Below are 17422 nucleotides of genomic sequence, written 5' to 3'. Positions count from 1 at the left end.
GATCCTGCCCAGCAAAGGGATTGGGATTGGGATTGGGATTGGGATATTGGGATTGGGATCAGGCCATCCCATTGGGCAGGGCAGGGCACTGGCTGTGCCAGGATGAGCTGTGCACCCTGCTGCTAAGAGGCTTTTCCATGTCCTGTCTCTCTGCTTTTCCCCATCTCCATCTGCCTGCTGCAGGACAAATCCTGCACTAATCCTGCCCAGCCTTCCCCAGCAACAGCAGCTCAGCCACCACGGAGCTGCACTTCCCACCTTCCTGTGCTTCCCCTGGATTATTTTCCATCAGGAAGCAACCCACAGCCTCTCAAGTGACTTGTCATCCACTCTCCCTGGCGAAATAACATTTTAAATCAAAAAGATTTGTCCTCTTTTGCCCCTCAGAGGGCACCAGTGCAGCGAGAAGGGGAGCTGAGCACCAGAGACCCCGACCCTGCTGGGCACTCCTCCCCCAGTGCTCCCAGTGGGATCCCTGTGGTGCCCCTGCCACTGCTGGCATTTTAAAAAACCAAAGGCCAAAGGGGTGGAAGGAAAGAGCCCTTCCTTCCCCCATCTCCTCCTGTAAGTCATTTTCCCTGGCCTATTTTACAGGAACTGAAAATCTATTAGAGGAATGGCTTAATCCGGTTTGACTGTAATAATTAGGGTGCTTTAAAAACCCCTGACTAATCGTATAAAATGTGATTGTAGACAGCTCAGTGCACGACCCTTACACTCATCACTGCAGGTATTATTACAAACCAGCAACAGCTGGCAAGCACGGGGGAGGATAAAGGGAATAAAAAAATCACATGGAGAGGGACAGGGACTGTTCCTTTCCCGATCTCAGGCAGTGCCTTGAGCTGTCTCTGCAATCCAAGCACAAAGTCACCTCCAGGAGCCCAGACAGGCACAGCTCAGCTGTTTGTGCCCTGTGCCCTGCCAGCCCTGTGGGCACCTCTTTTCCCTGCCCTGGTTTGGATCTGCAGGCAGTGCAAGAGGATTGGAGTCAGTGCTGGAGGGATCCCCCAGGGCACTGCAGATGTTGGGAGAGGCTTTTCCCAAACCAGAGAGGCTCCATCAGGCAGGGGGTGCAGTGCTTCAGGTCATGGGCTGACAGCAGAAGAGCAGCTCCTGTCCAGGCCTTGGCTGTGCCAATCTCCTTTTCTCTTGCTCTCCATCCTTCCCAAGCTCCAACAGCCCCAGTTTCTTCCTTCCTTCCCTTCTCCTCCTGGGGCTGTTCTCAGCTGAGTTCCCACCGTGCCATCACCACACCTTTGCTGGAGTTCTTTGTTCCAGCTGTTCTGCCAGCTGTTCCCCAGGATTCTGCCTGTCCAGAGTGTCCTGTCCCTGCCAGCTGGGCTCATCCCTGTGCTGCCAGTTCTCCTCCCACCCTCCCTGCCACTCCAGTGGGGCAGACAGACAGCCCAGGCACCCATCCCTGCAGGACTGACAACTCCAGGCCACAAGGGAATTTTGGGGGGAGTTCAAACTCTACCATAAGGGAGAAGATCACACAAAGAGATTCCTGCTGGGGAGCTGGAGCTGCTGGACTCGGCCATCACAGAAATGCTGGGAGAGGCTCAGGGAGGGTTCCTGTTCCTCAGATCCCCCAGGGCTGAGCCTGAGCCCTCACTCAGGCACAGCTCAGGCAAACTTTGCTCTCCAGAGCCCCTGAAGAGCTTCAGGCTGCACAGAGAGCCTGATGAGCTCGGGCTGTCACCAACACACTCTTTAATCAGAGCTGAAAACTCATGATCAGCCTTGAAGGAGGCTTTTAAAGACTGAAATAATAAGATGATGCACTACAATTCCAATTTTCTCCCTGTTCCTGTAATTAAAATATGTAGTTGAATCTTGGAAGCTCAACTGCAGCTTGTACAGAAGCTGTAATAACAATATTCACAGTGGTGAAACTTACAGCAGGAGTTGAGTTGAGTTGTTTGGTTTCTTTTACTTTCCCCCTGAGTCTTTCTTAGTTGTTTTTTTTTTATTATTATTTTGCTCTATACAGATTTTGATCTTTCCCTTATTAAATAGGAATGGTTATCCCCTCTGACTCACTTATCTAGTAATAGCTAGAACTCTTTTAATTCAAGTGATTTGATTCCTGGGTTTTTCTGATTCAAGTAAACACAGAGTATTACTGGGGAACTGGCAATAGAATTCCATGGTTAAATTATCCCGTGACTCAATCCTGCACAGCACTGGATCCTTTTAATGTATTTCACAAGTAGCGCTGACCTCTAACACCAGAGTGGTTTCTCTCCTGTGGAAGCTCAATTTCACAACTGTGAATACACTTTTTTTTTTCCTCCTTTTTGGAAGGAAAGCTATCCAAAGGTTTTATAAAATGTTCTTTAGCCTTTGGGAATGAGTCAATTTAATGCCAGGGTATCATTCCATTTCAAAGAGCCGAAGGATTTGAGGCAACACAATCTGCTTTCTAAAGCATGTGAGATGAATACAGCTGTGGGCTAGTTACAAATGAAGCTGCAGAGTTTGGGTACAGAGCTCAACTTTCCCAAAGTTCAGCTGTAGCCCTTGGTTGGTCAGCTGGATTTCCTTTAACCCCCCATTCCAAGGAATGCTTGCACCAGGAAAAGATGGTAAGGGAGACACTGCTGCCAGGAAAAGTTCCTGTAATCCATTGGTTTTCAAATGGGAAGGAAGTCCATTGGAAGGAATTCCCGTTAAAATGGGAATGGAGATCCACTGTAAAGCAGTAGAAGATGAGCTGCAGTTTAATTACAGTTTTCCTATTGGAAATGGGTGAGAACGTAGGGAATAAAATCCAGGCATTAAAAGGGGAAAATAGGAAGCTCTGGAAATGCCTCCTGAAATCCAGAGTCACCTTGGGGCTGGTGCAAGGTGCAGCCTCTGCCTGGCAGCACCACACAAATCCCAGCATTTCCCCAGAAAACCCACGGGAGCCACGCTCAGTCACATCGAACTTTATTTTAATCCCGTCAGAAAAGTTCAAGAATTACACCAAAAAATACTTCAGTCTCTGCTACCTACTGACAAAAAATACACCACAAAATTATAAACTGTTCAGTGGTTTTGCTGGAGTCGGGGTTGTTGGTGGAGGGGCTGGTTTGTACATTTTGAGTGAGAAATGAATTTACAGGTGGAAGGGGGAGGAGGAGAGGGAGTCAGACGATGGCGTTTGGCACGACAGTTTTAGCTACACTATACAGTTATTTCTCATGATGCCTGCAGGACTGGGGAGTTCTGCCCTCACACACTGCCCAGTGTCTCTGACATGGAGGACAAAACTGCCCAATGCGAGGGAAGAAGGGGCCAGTTCCTAATTTCCATCCCAGTCCAGCCAAGAATCTGAAAAAGCAGCTCAGCCCAAGGTGAGCCTTGCCCTGCCTGTGCACTCTGCTCCTGCTCCTGCAGCTCTGAAAAAAGAGAATCCTTGGGGGTTCTTAAATCCCACCAGCCTGCACTGATCCCAAGTGCCATTTGTGGGGAGATGATGTGCTCCTCTGGGCAGGACTGGATTAAGCTTGGGGTCTGCTCTGGGTTTGCAAGCAGAGATTTGATTTGTGCCTCTCTCCAGTGACCTGGAATGACAGGAAATGCTGAAGGAACTGAAGCTGAAGGAGGGAAGCAGGAGCATCCCATTTCATGGGAAAATTAGAGGCTGAAAAGTTAGAGGCTCAATAGTAACAGCATGTTTGAGATGTTCTTCTGATCATAATGGCATTTCTTTGAGTTTTGGTCACCCTCAGGAGAGATTCCCAAAGGATGAAGCCTCATGGAAATTGCCAAAGCTCATGCAGGGATTCTATGCCAGAAGCAGAAGAGTGCTGAACTCCTGACTCTGAGTCCTGTGCTCAAAAGTTTGTTCAAGATTTCACTAAACAGCCTCTGCCTGCTCCCATCCTGCTCCATCCAGCAGCCTGGATTTCAGCCCCAGAGCCTGGCCAGGACCAGCAGCACTCTGGTGGCTCATTAGGAATGCCAGGGACCTTCTGGATTTCCTTGGGGCACTGTGCAGGGTTGTGTTTGCATGGGAACATGTCTGGGGAAGGAGGGGATGCTTGTATTTCTCTATCAGTGAGTGAACACTGACACTGGATTCAATCTGACAGCAAAGTATTTCCCCTTTGGCAAACCAAACAGCACCACAATGTCTTTGTACCAGAATTGAACCTTTGTACCTCTTGAAAGGATTCCAGCTCTTCCTTCAGTGCCTGTGGAGCCTCTGTCACAGCTTTCCAGCACTGACAAAATTTGATGGGATTCTCTTTGCTGCTTTTATCCTCTCTGGCTGTTTACCTAACTTGCTTTTTTTGTTTTTTAATTTATTTTTCTAACAAATAGTTAAGCAATGATTTAAAAATATTTTTACATCGTTAAGGTACAGTCAACATCAAACATGCCTTTGTACAAGAGCTCGACTCGGTTACAAATCAACGAGAACAACGCACGAAAAGAAATACCCATGAAGCTGCTGCTGCCCCGGGCGGGTCCCTCCTGGCGCTCGGACTCGCGGTGCCCCCCGCCCGCCCGGCGCCGCCCGCTCCCTCTGCTCCCTCTAATGACCTTCTGTCTTGGCAGCCTTGCTGTCGTGGCTGGCCGAGCCCGAGGGCAGCCAGGGGGACACGGCCCTGGAGCTGGTCTGCTTGGCCATGCTGTAGTGGCTGATGACGGTGTAGAAGCGGCCCCGCGAGTTGGAATCCTGTGCCGAGTAGTAGGCGTCCAGCGAGGCGGGGATGCAGCGCTTGTGCTGGGGGAACAGGAGAAGCACAGTGATGGCAGCGGCTCTCAGGGGCTGCGCTCACAGGCTGCAGCTCCTCTCCTGCCCGGGAACGCGCCCAGCCCGCCCCGAACCCCCGAACCCCGAACCCCGAACCTGCTGCTATTGGCAGCCCCGGAGCAGCGGCCGTGACACGCTGTGCGCTGAGCGCTCCGAACTGCGGGCTGAGGACAGGGAGCGCCCAGACGGCCCGAGCAGCAAAAGCTGCAAAATCCCTGACCGGGGATGAGCACCAGGCACAGCCCAATGGCTCAGCTCTTCTCACAGGGTCAGGTTTGGATTTGATTCTGAAATTCATGAACCTATTAGGGACCTCAAAGCTCATCTCATTCCATGGGCAGGGACACCTCCCACTGTCCCAGCTGCTCCCAGCCCCATCCAGCCTGGCCTTGGGCACTCCCAGGGATCCAGGGGCAGCTCTGGGCTCTAGGCTGCCACCTTCCCAGAGAAGGATTCCTTCCCAATATCCAACTAAGCCTTCTCTCTGTCCCTTTGAAGCCATTCCCCCTTCTCCTGGTCCTCCAGGCCCTTTAAAGTCTCTCTCCATATTTCTTGTAGCTCCTTCAGGTACTGGAGGCCACAATTAGGTTACCCCAAAGCCTTTTCTTTTCCAGTCTCCCTTTTATATAACCTAAGAGAATAATTCACAATGATTAATACACCAACATCTTATTCTATTTTTCAGCTCACATATTATCCCCAGTGTGGTCAAGACTCCTGTGATTTATGAGTTTCTTCACAGTGGATTATTTTGAAAAATATACTTTCTTTATCTCAGCAGACCACACAAACAGTTCTGTGAACATTCAATATAAAATCACTGGCTTTTAGCAATTGTTACAAGGTTTTGTTCTTGATAGAGGCTCAAGAGCACCTAGAAGTGAACTACTTGGGCAAATTTGGATTTCTTTAACAAAGGACAGTGTCAGCACTGCAGCAGTTTGCTTTGCATTACATTGTATGCCATAAACATCAGTTACTTGGGAGTGTGGGAAGCAACTGCAGGATCCCAGCTGCAATAAATCCATTCACAAATATGAGGGATTGTTGCTGAACATCTGTCTGTAGTGTTCACCAAATGCTAATCCAACAATTACACTGTAACAGTAGCTGATGGAGTCAGATGCATGTCCACATTTCCCAGAACACTTTTTCCATTTCAACACATTCCTGCCAAATGTTCTGTTTGGCCTGGTCAAAAAAAAAAAAAAAAAAAAAAAAAGCAGCCTGGGCTGCAACCATGCAGGCAATTAGAGCCTGTCATTAGCTCAGGCAATTCATCCTTCTGAAGTTCCTTACCTTATAAACAAATCCATCTGGGCAACTGTGGTCATAAGTGAAGGCTTTGTACACCACAAGGAACACTATGCAGGCAAGGAATGCAAGAGCCAGGCTTATGAGGATGGTGACCTAGAAAAGAGGGATAATGTTACTGTACATATGTTAAAATGGCATATGAGCAACCTCATAATTAAATGACTTATAGGAACAGACACTCTAACAGACTGCAGCCTTCACTCCACCGTGCAGTACTTAACTAAGCATGGTAATTGACTGAATGCTGGATCCAATATCCTGGATTCCCACATCATTCCCATCCCCCCATAGACATTCAACATTCCTGTGTTTAACCCCTTGCAAATGTAGATTTTGCTGTAGTATTTGGTGTTCTTTGTGCTCTCAGCTCTGGCCCAGCAGCAGCCAGAATCCACACTCCAGGTCTGATGTGTGTGGATGAAGTGATCACACTTTTCTGGAGAAGAGGCAGGTGAGGGAGGAGCAGTGAGGACTTTGTATCTCACAGCCCTTTGTGCTCCTGGGCAATCCCACCAAGATAAACTGCGTCCTGCAGGAGAAAGGGGACCCTTCTCTATTTCTCCAAGCTGAAAAAGGACAATATCCTGACTGCTGACAAAATCCCACAGCATGTCCAGGAGCAGATGCTGGTGCTGGAGGTACCAGACACAGTTCCCTCTTTGGGACTCAAATATTCCCCCTCTCCTCATTGCCCAGCAGGTCACCCTGCTGCTTATTCCTTTGCTGGAGCTCCCTTCTCTCCAGCTTTTCCAGGTTCTTCCCAAATAGTTCAAGAGTTCATCCAAGAGCAAGTTTTCTGTCCCTACTCCATGTCTGGACTGAGGCCCTGATCACTGATTTTTGCTGAAATGTCTATTCCTCAAGGACTGAGAAAGGAGCTGTAAAACACTCCCATCCTCCCCTTTCCCAAAGATTTCTTGGTCCCATAATTCCACAAATGCAGCATAAATGGCTCTGGATACCAAGTGCCTAAATTAGAGCTGGCTGCACCAGGATTTTGCAGGATCTATGTGTTCTGTCTATCTATGGAAGATTTAACTTGCAGGAGAGGTGATGGTACCAAGTGGGAAAACACTGATACTTCCTAGAGCAGGGGGACAGGCTTGTCAGGAACAGCAGCTAATAAAGAACAAGCTTGTTATAGCTCAGAATTAATTGATACAATCTTATTTTTACAACAGTAATAATACGTAATATTAGTAAATATTATTAATTGCTTAAGATTGGTTCACATTGAAATCTGCTCTGATTTTCCCCTTCAATCATTCCAGCAGCTACAATTCTGGGAGCAGTGGGATTTGCAATCCTGCAGGAAAGCCTTCCCAGCAATCCCCCAGAAAGATGAACTTGGTGGTGAGGGTGTTCCTACACTCTGGGATCACTCCTGGAAGATCCAGAGCTACAATTCTGGTGGTTCAAACAAGAGTGAAGGTAAATTTGTATCCTTGGTGTAAAATCTTACCCATCACATCCCAAACTCAGGGAAGAGAGGGCTGTGGAGACTTTCTAGCAGGAGAGATTCCTGAATTCACTGTTAAATCAATTTTTTAGAATAAAGGGTAAAAAGGTGAGACTGGGGCTAAGAGGCTTTGCCAAGGACAAAGAGTTCACTGAAGCATCATCTGCATTTTAACTTTCCTGCTTGGATTAACCTCTCCTTGGGGCCTCGTGCTGCAAAATGGGCCCATTAAAGCAAAGGCAGCAGCAGAGGAGCAGCATTCACTGCTGGGTGTAGGAGAGCACTGCTAGGGAGTCCTGGAGTGCTGCACAAAAGGACTGCAGTTGTATGAACTCAACCAGTCTGACCAAGAAAACTGGGGATCCACCTCCTCTCAGTGCCCAGAAGGATGAACAGAAATATTTCAACTCAGAGGAGTCTGTCCCTTTTCATGGTGCTAAAGGCTCAGCTGGATTTAAAGCAGATGCAAATGGAACTTGACATGATTTGTGTCCCCAAAGAAGTTGTATTACACATGAAAAAAAAAAAAAATCTCTTTTAAATAGTAAAAAAGAGAGACTTCCTGTATTAAATGTGCTCTACTTTTTCCAACAGGACACTTGGGACAAACAGATCCTTCCCCACAATCCTGCTGACAGGAGGGATTTTCCCCTGTAGAACACATGTAAATCTTCCTCTAATTCCAGTGTAGGTACTAAACCCACGATGACACTGACACCAGTGTCCCCTGAGGTTCATTTGAAGGCACTAGAGCAAGATGTACATCTTGTTCTACCAAAGCCAATGCTGAGGGGCAGCCCTGGCTAGAAATTCAGAAAGAAGAAATGCTCAGCTCTCCAGTTTGGCTCCTCTGCCCCAAATTACATGTGCAGAAAAGGAACGTTGCTTGAAACTCAGCCTTCAGAAGAAAGAAGTGATCTGTCTGGAGTGAGAATGAAATCCCAGGTGCAGGCACAGCCTATGGAAATAGGCATGAGAATTGCAGTTTGAGGGGTTCTTTCCTCTTCCCCACCCACTGAGTCCCTAAAAATAAATTCCCCTCTGCTCTGGCCAAGTGCTGACACCCAGCTGATGATGGCCCAGGAGCTGAGCTCTCCCCTCCCTCCAGGGTGTAACTGAGCCCATTTTCACCCTCCTGCCTTCCCTGCACTCGCAGAATTGGTGTGACAATATTACACCTGCTGATAAATGGTGGAAAATTGCTCTGGATGAAATGTCATGTAAGATGTTAAAACCCAAAGGAAAGGAAGAAACATCCACCCCCAGATGTTCTGCCATGCCAGAGCTAAGATCCACCTCTCCAACTATTCCAGAGCATACAAAGCTTCATTAACATTCAAACACCAAAGAATCACAGAGCTGCAATACCTAATAAACCTCCACTTTTTTTTTTTTTTTTTTTTTTTTTATGATTAACACGAACCTTGGCAGTCTCTAAGCAATATAAACACTCACAGAGGGGAAATAAAATTTAGTGAACAGATAAAACCTAGGAGTGCTGCAGGCATGAATCTGTCACATGTGACTGAGTGGGTGAAAGAAGGGGGGGATTTGCCTGCCCTCCCCTCAAAATCTCACATGATTCCCAAAGGTTCCCTGAAGAGGGAACAGAGAAGAGAGAACATCATTATTACAACACTCCCCCCACCCTCCAAAAAATGTGGGAAGAGGCCCTTAGCATCCATGTCAAGCTCTCATCAGCAGCAGCACATTTGGGGTGGTTCCCCCCTTTCCCCACAGATAAAGAACATTTTTTGCATTTGCACACAGCCCAGATGAATAAAAGGATCCATCCTCATCAGGCAGCAGGAGAGCAGGTGCCAGCAGGTTTTGTGCCAGGCACAGGATGTTTAATTGCAGTGGTGTTCCAGCTATCCTGGCTTTCATGCAGCCCATGGAATATCCTCCCTGCTCTCTGTGATTTCATCAGCTGCCCAGGATCTCCTTTCTCATCAAAAATTCTCTTTTTCCCTCTGTCACCCCACTACAAAGCTTTATTTAAAAGGCAACCAAAGAACAATGGCACATCCAAACAGCAGGGCATTTATTTAACAGCTTTTTCTGTTGCAAGGTTTTCCCAGTTTTATTCCTTATTTGTATAATATTTATTCATGGAATGGCTTGGCTTGGGAGGGACCTCAATGATCATCTCATTCCATGGGCAGGGACACCTCCCACTGTCCCAGGCTGCTCCAAGCTCCATCCAACCTGGCCCTGGACATTTCCAGGGATCCAGGGGCCTCCCCACCCCCACAAAGAAGAATTTCTTACCAAAATCCAACCTAAATTTCCCCTCTTTCAGCGTGGATGGCACTTCTTAGATTATCAGGCATGATTTTGTTTCTAGACCTGGTAAATCAGTGTTTGACTCTGGACACCTTTCTCCCTGTTTATATACACTTAAACCAGGAGCAGAGCCAAGAAGATGCCAACCAAGAAAAGCTTTGCTGCCTACAGGAAAAGCAGCCAGGCCCAGAGAAGAGATCAAGATCATTTCTCACAGAGAAATCCCTACAAAATTCTGCACCATTTCCCTACTCTCTGCAGCTGTAATGTGCATTTGGGACCTCAGAAGCCCCTGCTGCCTGTTTTTGTTCCTGCACTCTTCTCAGCCACTTCAAAAAATTCCAGTTTATCAGGAAAGGATTCCACTGCTGCTGCCCTGTCTGGTTCTACAAGATACCTTCAGTGTTGCTGGGTATTGGGAAATCTTGTAACCTTTAACAGGCAATTCAGCCGAAGAAATTCTCTTGGTTTTAATTTTTCCTCTTTGTAGAAGAAAGGCAAAGAACAAGGCAGAATTTGTTATGAACAAAACTGGCAGAAATTCTGTCAAGGTTATTTCAGAGAGGAGCTTAAGAGCTGTGCTTGGAGAGGCAGCAAAGCTTTTCCTATAGTTTATGGCAATTCCATTACACCTGAAAACCCATCAATCCCTGACAACCCAGTTAACTTGCAGGAAAAAAAATACAAAATCATCTAAGGGCATCCAAATACATCCATGCACTCCTGAATCCATTATAAGGATTTCTGCTTGACAATGAAAAATTCAGGAGGACAGTTTTTTCCCTTCATCCCATAACTTCTTCCAGCTGACAATGAGATGGAAGATTGGCACCATCAGATTTCCACATGGGAGGTACAGTTAAAGGACCAGGAGCTCCTGGATCCAGCTATCCTGGCAGCCTCTGTGTATTCCAGGACGGAATCCAAATGCAAACCACCCAAATCCAGGTTGTTATTGCAAGAAAATTCGGATGTGTTGGCAGGGAGGGAGGCACAGGCTGACAGGACACTGAGATGGATCAAGCAGGGGATGAGACACCCCCCAAACACACCCCAGGAAGAGCTGCCCCACTGCTCAAATTCTGTCAGAGAACTGCTGTGGTGCCATGCCAGCACCTAGACACCCTGATCCACTCTGGCAGTGAAAATGATCTGACTGCACTTCTTCAAAAATGTCATTTCATCCCCCACTGTTAAAAATATTTTTGTAATAAGTTGCTGATTTTGCTGATCTTCTGGCAACAGCTTTGCCTGTGAAATTTTGAAAGGCTAACTGCAAAAAAAGTGACACAATTGGGTCTTCAGATTTGCTTAGTACTGCTCAAGAAGATGCAGGATTGTTCTTTATTATTACAGCACAGCTTTATTCCAGATGGTGTCCAGATTCCTGAGAAGCATTGTTTAGGAGATGCTTTGTAAGAGAAAAATGTCCTTACTCATATCTCTACATTTTCAGGGCTATGGGGAAATACTCCAGTGCTGTGAGATTTCTTAATGCAGTTTGAAGGTGGATGGGATTTTTTGGTCCTTTAAGTTACAATTCATAACCATAAACCAATTTATAAGAAGAAATGAGGATGGGATCATCCTGGGGGCCAGAAACTTCTTCCATCTGCTCCTGGGCTGATCCCCAGTGGGCAGCAGGAAAGGGGCTGGGATTGTGTCCCTGTGTCCCTGTGCTCAGGTGAGAGCCCTGCAGAGCTGCCCCAGCACAGCGAGGAGCTGGAGCTGTGGAGAGAGCCCAGGGGAGGCTCCAGGATGGGCAGAGGGATGGAGCAGCTCTGCTGGGAGAGCTGGGATTGTTCACCTGCACAGGAGAAGCTTTGGGGTGACACAGCTGTGACCTCAGTGCCTGAAGGAGCTGCAGGAAAGATGGAGAGAGAATTTTACAAGAGCCTGGAGTGACAGGACACAGGGAATGGCTTCAGCTGACAGCAGGGTTAAGTGGGATACTGGGAAAAAAAATTGTACTGTGAGGGTGGTGAGGGCCTGGCACAGGTGCCCAGAGAAGCTGTGGCTGCCCCTGGATCCCTGGCAGTGCCAAGGCCAGGAGCAGCCTGGGACAGTGGACGTGTCCCTGCCCGTGGCAGGGGTGGCACTGGATGGGCTTTAAGGTCCCTTCCAACCCAAACCATTCTGGAATTCTCTGCTCCACTATTCCACAGGTTCCTTCCAGCCCACACAGCCCAGCAATCAAAGCCCAAAACACTCAGACTACAGAGAGGCTCATTTATTCCTCAGGCTCAGAAGAATCCACTTGAAACAGCTCTGGCTGTCTCTGAGCCAATTTCCCCTCCCAGCCATGTCCCCCTGGGCTTTACCCATCTCTGCACACCCCAGCCCACCTGACAGCACCAGAGAACCTCTCCAAGTTTGCAAATCTTAAAAAGAAACATCTCTTTTCCAGGATAGCCACCAGCAATTCCTCTGCCCTGCACTCCTAAAGCTGTGAGAGCAACACGAGTGTGGAAGGAGCACATCGTGTTTCTAAGCAATTTGTCAAAAAATTAAATTATGCACACAATAACTAGCTGGCTCAATTATATTAGCCAGTCTCCATCATGTAATATAATTTCTAGTGGCTGTTTAGGCACTAATAGCCTCAGATCTTTTTAACAGTGTCTGGTGCCAGCTGTGGGCTGCATGACATCTCCCTGTGCCAAGTCAAACCCATTGCATGGAAAATTCATTGCACTGTTTCCAAACCCCTTTTCCTTATGGAAGTTCTAAATGCCATTTTAAATAAGGCTGCTTCACCAATGAGTATCAGTGAATTTCCATTTAGGTAAATAAAAAGCTCTGTTGGGTTTGCTTTCTCTTTCCTGCCATTTAATGCCATAAAAATTTCCTTCATCAAGCAGGTAGGTACAGTGAGATGGGGTGATGTTGTTTCTAGGAACACCAAATAAATACATGGCCATTTTGGCAGTCCTGACAGGTTTTTAAAGGTGTTTTCCCCCTCCTTCTATAAGAATATTTTCTTTCTTTTCAACTGTCAGAAGCCTTCCCACTAGAACTAGGTGATCTTTCAGGTCCCTCCCAGCCCAGGCCATTCAATGATTCTGTGTCTGTTACCTCCAAAAGAAACAGAGCAGACCCCCCAAATTAAACAAGTGGGGTGACTCAAGAACTGCTCAGAAAGGAGCTTTTCTTCCCAAAGCACATCCTGAGAACACCTGGCAGCCCATTCCAGGAGCTGAGCACTGCTGGAAGAGGCTTCCTTCCAGATCCCTAATTTGAGGTGTTTTTCCAATTAGTGGGGCTGCAGCAGACAGGAACATCCTCTCCAGCCCTTCCCTGCTGGCCTGGCAGAGCCTTGGCTGTGACATTTCCTCTGGTCACTGCACGTGGGACATGGCAATGGATGCCTCAGCTCATCACAGCCCTTTTTAAATGCATTAACAGGAACCCAAGATAAATCAAGTCATCAATAAACTGTCTCCTTGCCTGCCCTTTGCTTGCCAAGACTCAACCTCTGCACAGTCTCATGAATGCAAAATGGTCCCTCTCACTCTCCATGGTGTTGGATTTTGGTGCAGGGAAAGCTTTGGGAGCCCTGAGCAGGAATGGATCCAGGGATTAGCTGATGGCAGCACACCTGGAACTGCAGGTTGTGTTCCTGCTCTGCTGCTGCCACCCAACATCCCTCCAAACCCAGCTCCAGGGCTCACTGCCCACTCAGACAACCCAGTGAGAGCCACCCAAGGCTGCAGACATCTGAATTCCCCAAAGCTGCAAACATCTGAATTCCCCAAAGCCTGGCTTTGTCTGAGGCAAAACCACCCAAAGACAAGAGCACCACCATGCCACAGCCAAGGATCAGGCTGGCTCTAGGGAAAAGCTGAGGTGTGAAATTACCTTCTTCCAAAGGTCAGGCTTGCATGAATTTAAACACCTCTGGTCAGTGCACTCTTGTGCCTGAAGAAAAAAATCACCTGAAGGTTTTTTCTTTCAAGAAGAGCAACAAATTCACCTGTATTTCAGCATTTATGTCTCCCATCATGAGTAGGAAATAATATTTCTGCATTCATGGTTCAGTACACCCATTTCTCCTTAAAAACTTATTATGTGGGTGCTTTATAGGAGAACAAAGTGAGGACTTGGTGAGCAAAGTGTCCCCTGGGTACCTTAAGAATTAAAAGCCTTTCCATTTTGAATTAGAAAGATGAAGCTTTATTGCTGCAAATGACTTACAAGAGCTACTCTTTAAAAGCAAACAACAGAAATGAATAATCGAGGTGATTATGCTGCCTCCAAAGGCACCAGGCCAGTTCCATTAGCTGTGGATCCAACCCAACAGGCTCTAATACATCTGCAAGTACCAACAAGAGGCAGCTCAGCTCTGCTTAACATTCAATCACAGCCTGTGCTGCTTTAGAGAGAGTGAAACATTGCATGGAGAAATTTGTGTGAGTGAAGCTTTGCACTTCCTTGATTATTATTTTTTGTTAGCATTCAGTGGTCTGGCTACAAGGCTCCAAATGCACTTCCCAACAGGCAAGAACTTTGCTTTGGTTTCACTCAGCTGAAAATTCTTTCCTGCTCCTCCATCCTGCTCGGTCTCTTTTGCTACACTGGGCACACCAGCATTAAATATCTTTCATTTCACCTCAAATGCTGACAGGAAAATTGCCCAGCACAGCAGATTTCCTGTGGGGTGCCAGAGGTAAGTGCAAGGTGGAGTTAGAGATGTAAGAAATCCTCCAGGCCCAATGAGAACTGCAATTACCTCCTGTGTAATTACCTCCCTGGTGTAATTAGCACCAGGGGTATCTCCATGTGGTCACTTATGGAAATATTTTCAAGCATTTTGCTCCAAAGCCAAGGGTCAGTTGAGGTTTCTGCTCTGTGAATCTTTTCTCCTTCAATATATCCTGGTTTGAAGAATGAACTTTCAGCAGGTGAACCCCACAAAAATTTAGGCATGGGAATATTCTCTGTGACTTCACTTTTAGAGATTTTCTGCATAACAATTCACTTCCTTCTTCTCTCTGAAAATCAATTAAATGGAAAAAAACCCAAACCAAAACTGAACAAATCTCTTCAGCTAATTGCTCTTAGTGTTCACAGATGGCAAAAATAAAAAAGAGTTGAGGGGCTTTTCCTGAATTTGTAAGAGTATCTATGTGTGTAAAACTAACATAAAACAAGAATGCATTGTAAGAAATGGTCCATTTCCTATTAAAAAAACATATTTGGGTGTTTTTTTTCTTTGCTTTGTTAGGTTGGTTCCTAAGCCAGTGGAGAGCATTCTAGTTAAATCAAACCAGATTTTTCTTGTGTGTTTTAGACATGAACATGACATTTTTGGGCCCTTGCCTGTACAAAAAAATTAGGGAATTAGCTGTGAGTTCCTACAAAACCCCCAGACCCTGACCCAGGCAGGGGAGACCTTGCAGGGTTTATAGCAACACCTGGGGCTGTGATCAGACAGATCTGAGCCACAAATGCCCACTCAGCTCATCCTCCCAGCTCCTGATTGTCACTGAGGATCACAAAGGGCTCCATCAATCTGCCTGTGCAGCCTGGGAGAGCCACTGCCACAGCTGGGAGCTGTCCTGGTCCCAGAGATCCTCAGCAGCAGTTCCGAGCTCAGGCACAGAGATGGGGAGCAGCACTGCTCACCTGCCTGCAGACTCCCACCTGTGTGGCTTCAGGCTCTCACTCCAGGTGTGTATGGCAGGGTTGGGCAGTGGCTTTTTGGGAAAAAGGAACCTGTGAGCTGCTGCATTGCACTGGAAAATAATCAGCCTCCAAAGAGCAGCTTTGGCTCCACACTCAAATCATCCAGTCTGGAGAACACCCGGGTGCAGTGAGAGCTGCCTGACACCCTGCATCCCCAGGGAAAGGAGATCGCCTGGAGACAGCTGGGAACTGCCAGAGGGAGGGAATATTCCTGGGGACTGAAACCAAGCCCTTCCTCCCGACACTCTCCAAACCCTCTCTGAGTGCAGGTTCGGGAGAAGAGCCCGGTTCAGCGCCTGTGCCTGTCCCAGCTCTGCCTTTCCTGCGCAGCTCCCAGCGGAGGGAGGAACCCCAGCGCACAGCCCCGGAGCGGAGCAGCCTGCCGTCAGTCCGGGCAAGGGATCCTGCAGCGGCCGCCCCGATCCCCCACGGGATGTGGCAGCTGCCGTGGAACGCTGCTGCTGACAGGAGTGAAAAACAAGAGTCCTTTCACCAGGAGCTACTCCTGCCCCGTGGGAACTCACAATTAAAGGAGACTTTAAAATCTATTTACCTATGAATGGGTACAATGAAAAGCCCCAGCCGTTTCTCTGGGATTTCTTTGTAAGTTAAGAGGAAGAACTGTCAGCATGAAGCAACAGCCTGCAGGTGAAAGCAGAACATCCCCGGAGGAGTTTGCAGGATGCAGGCATGGATGGGAAGTTTGGGAAAGGGGAGCAGGAATGGCACGTTTGGGGCTCTGTGTGTACAGCAAATTCCCTGGGATTTGGTGGCTCACCTTTCAGTGGGGGGACCATCACCCACTTATTCCCTGTCACCCAATTGTTCCCTGGCCCAGAAAAATCTTTCTTAATTAGAGCCAGGCATTTGAGATACTGGCTGAGGTTTGATCATGAACAATTCTTGCATCACAGTTTGTTTTGTAGGGTGTGGCTGGAGACAATGCAATTTTGTTCTAAATCTTTCATACTAAGTCAGAGGAAAAGAATTGCTCCAGTATGAGCATTTCAACTACAGAAGCATTTGAATGGGTTCCACTATATTTTAAGGACCTGATGAAAAGTGTGGGCAATAATTACATCCACTGGATGAGCGTGTGGCAGAGCAGCTTCAGGATGGAGGGAGGAGAGGGGTGATCTAATGATAAATAATTGTCACTGCACACTTAACAGGGACAGATGACACAGCCAGTGACTCTGAAAATGCATCTTGCCAAATTGCAGCAAGAATAATGAAGTTCATCAATACTTGCAGATGATTTCTCCAGGTAGATAAATTGCTGGCAAAAAACATCTTAAATATCTCGACTTCTCCCCCATACACCCACTCCCAACTTGTTCTGCAAAGACAAGTACTGAGTTTAATTATTCCAACTCTGAAAACATAAACTTTTAAAAGAAGCTGATCCATGAAAAGGAAAGAACTGTAGAAGACTTGAGAAATCAGGTAACTATGGGAGGTAACTATCACCCAGCTAATAGTCAATAAATCCTGAAGATAACAAATAGTTCTATGGCAGTGGTGAGAAAGGGCTCAGACTGGTGTAACAGAGACCAGTTCGTGTAAAACCAGTAAGGGGCCAGCAGTTTCAGGTGCCCACCCTGTAAGCCCACACAGAAAGGCCACTCCAGCACCTCTTCAGGTGCTATCTAAATAAATCACTGCTGCTCAATGATTTCTGTGCTATCTGGGCTGGTTGGAATAGAAAAGGAGTCACTGGAAACCCTGTTCAAGACTCCATTTGGTGGTGAATCTGCTTGAAAAGCAAAAGGGATTCAATCTCTCTTCAGTATTGATAGAAATAAGAGCAGAATGATGAGAGATTGTTCTTAGAATCTGTAAGATGGGGTCTCACTGGTGAGGAGGAGCAGGAAGCCCCAGATGCAGAGGTTAGAGCTGTCACCCCAAGGAACCAGAGACAC

At 47.2% G+C, this 17422-nt stretch overlaps 1 protein-coding gene across 1 annotated transcript in view; it reads right to left on the bottom strand.

Annotated features, from left to right (window-relative positions):
* Positions 1–2920: 2920 nt before the first annotated feature.
* Positions 2921–17422, bottom strand: part of LOC130266736 (neuronal vesicle trafficking-associated protein 2-like) — a 30897-nt gene continuing 16395 nt past the window's right edge. Inside the window, exons 4-5 of the mRNA XM_056515998.1 lie at positions 6053–6163; positions 2921–4723 (exon numbers count right to left, since the gene is read on the bottom strand). Of these exons, the coding sequence (XP_056371973.1) occupies positions 4532–4723; positions 6053–6163 (303 nt within the window). The 3' untranslated portion in view covers positions 2921–4531. The remainder of the gene's footprint in view (positions 4724–6052; positions 6164–17422) is intronic.

This window comes from Oenanthe melanoleuca, unplaced genomic scaffold (genome assembly GCF_029582105.1).
Source record: "Oenanthe melanoleuca isolate GR-GAL-2019-014 unplaced genomic scaffold, OMel1.0 S178, whole genome shotgun sequence".
Lineage (NCBI taxonomy): Eukaryota > Metazoa > Chordata > Aves > Passeriformes > Muscicapidae > Oenanthe > Oenanthe melanoleuca.
Note: the sequence above shows the minus strand (reverse complement) of the source record. Positions and strands in the feature narration are given on the sequence as shown.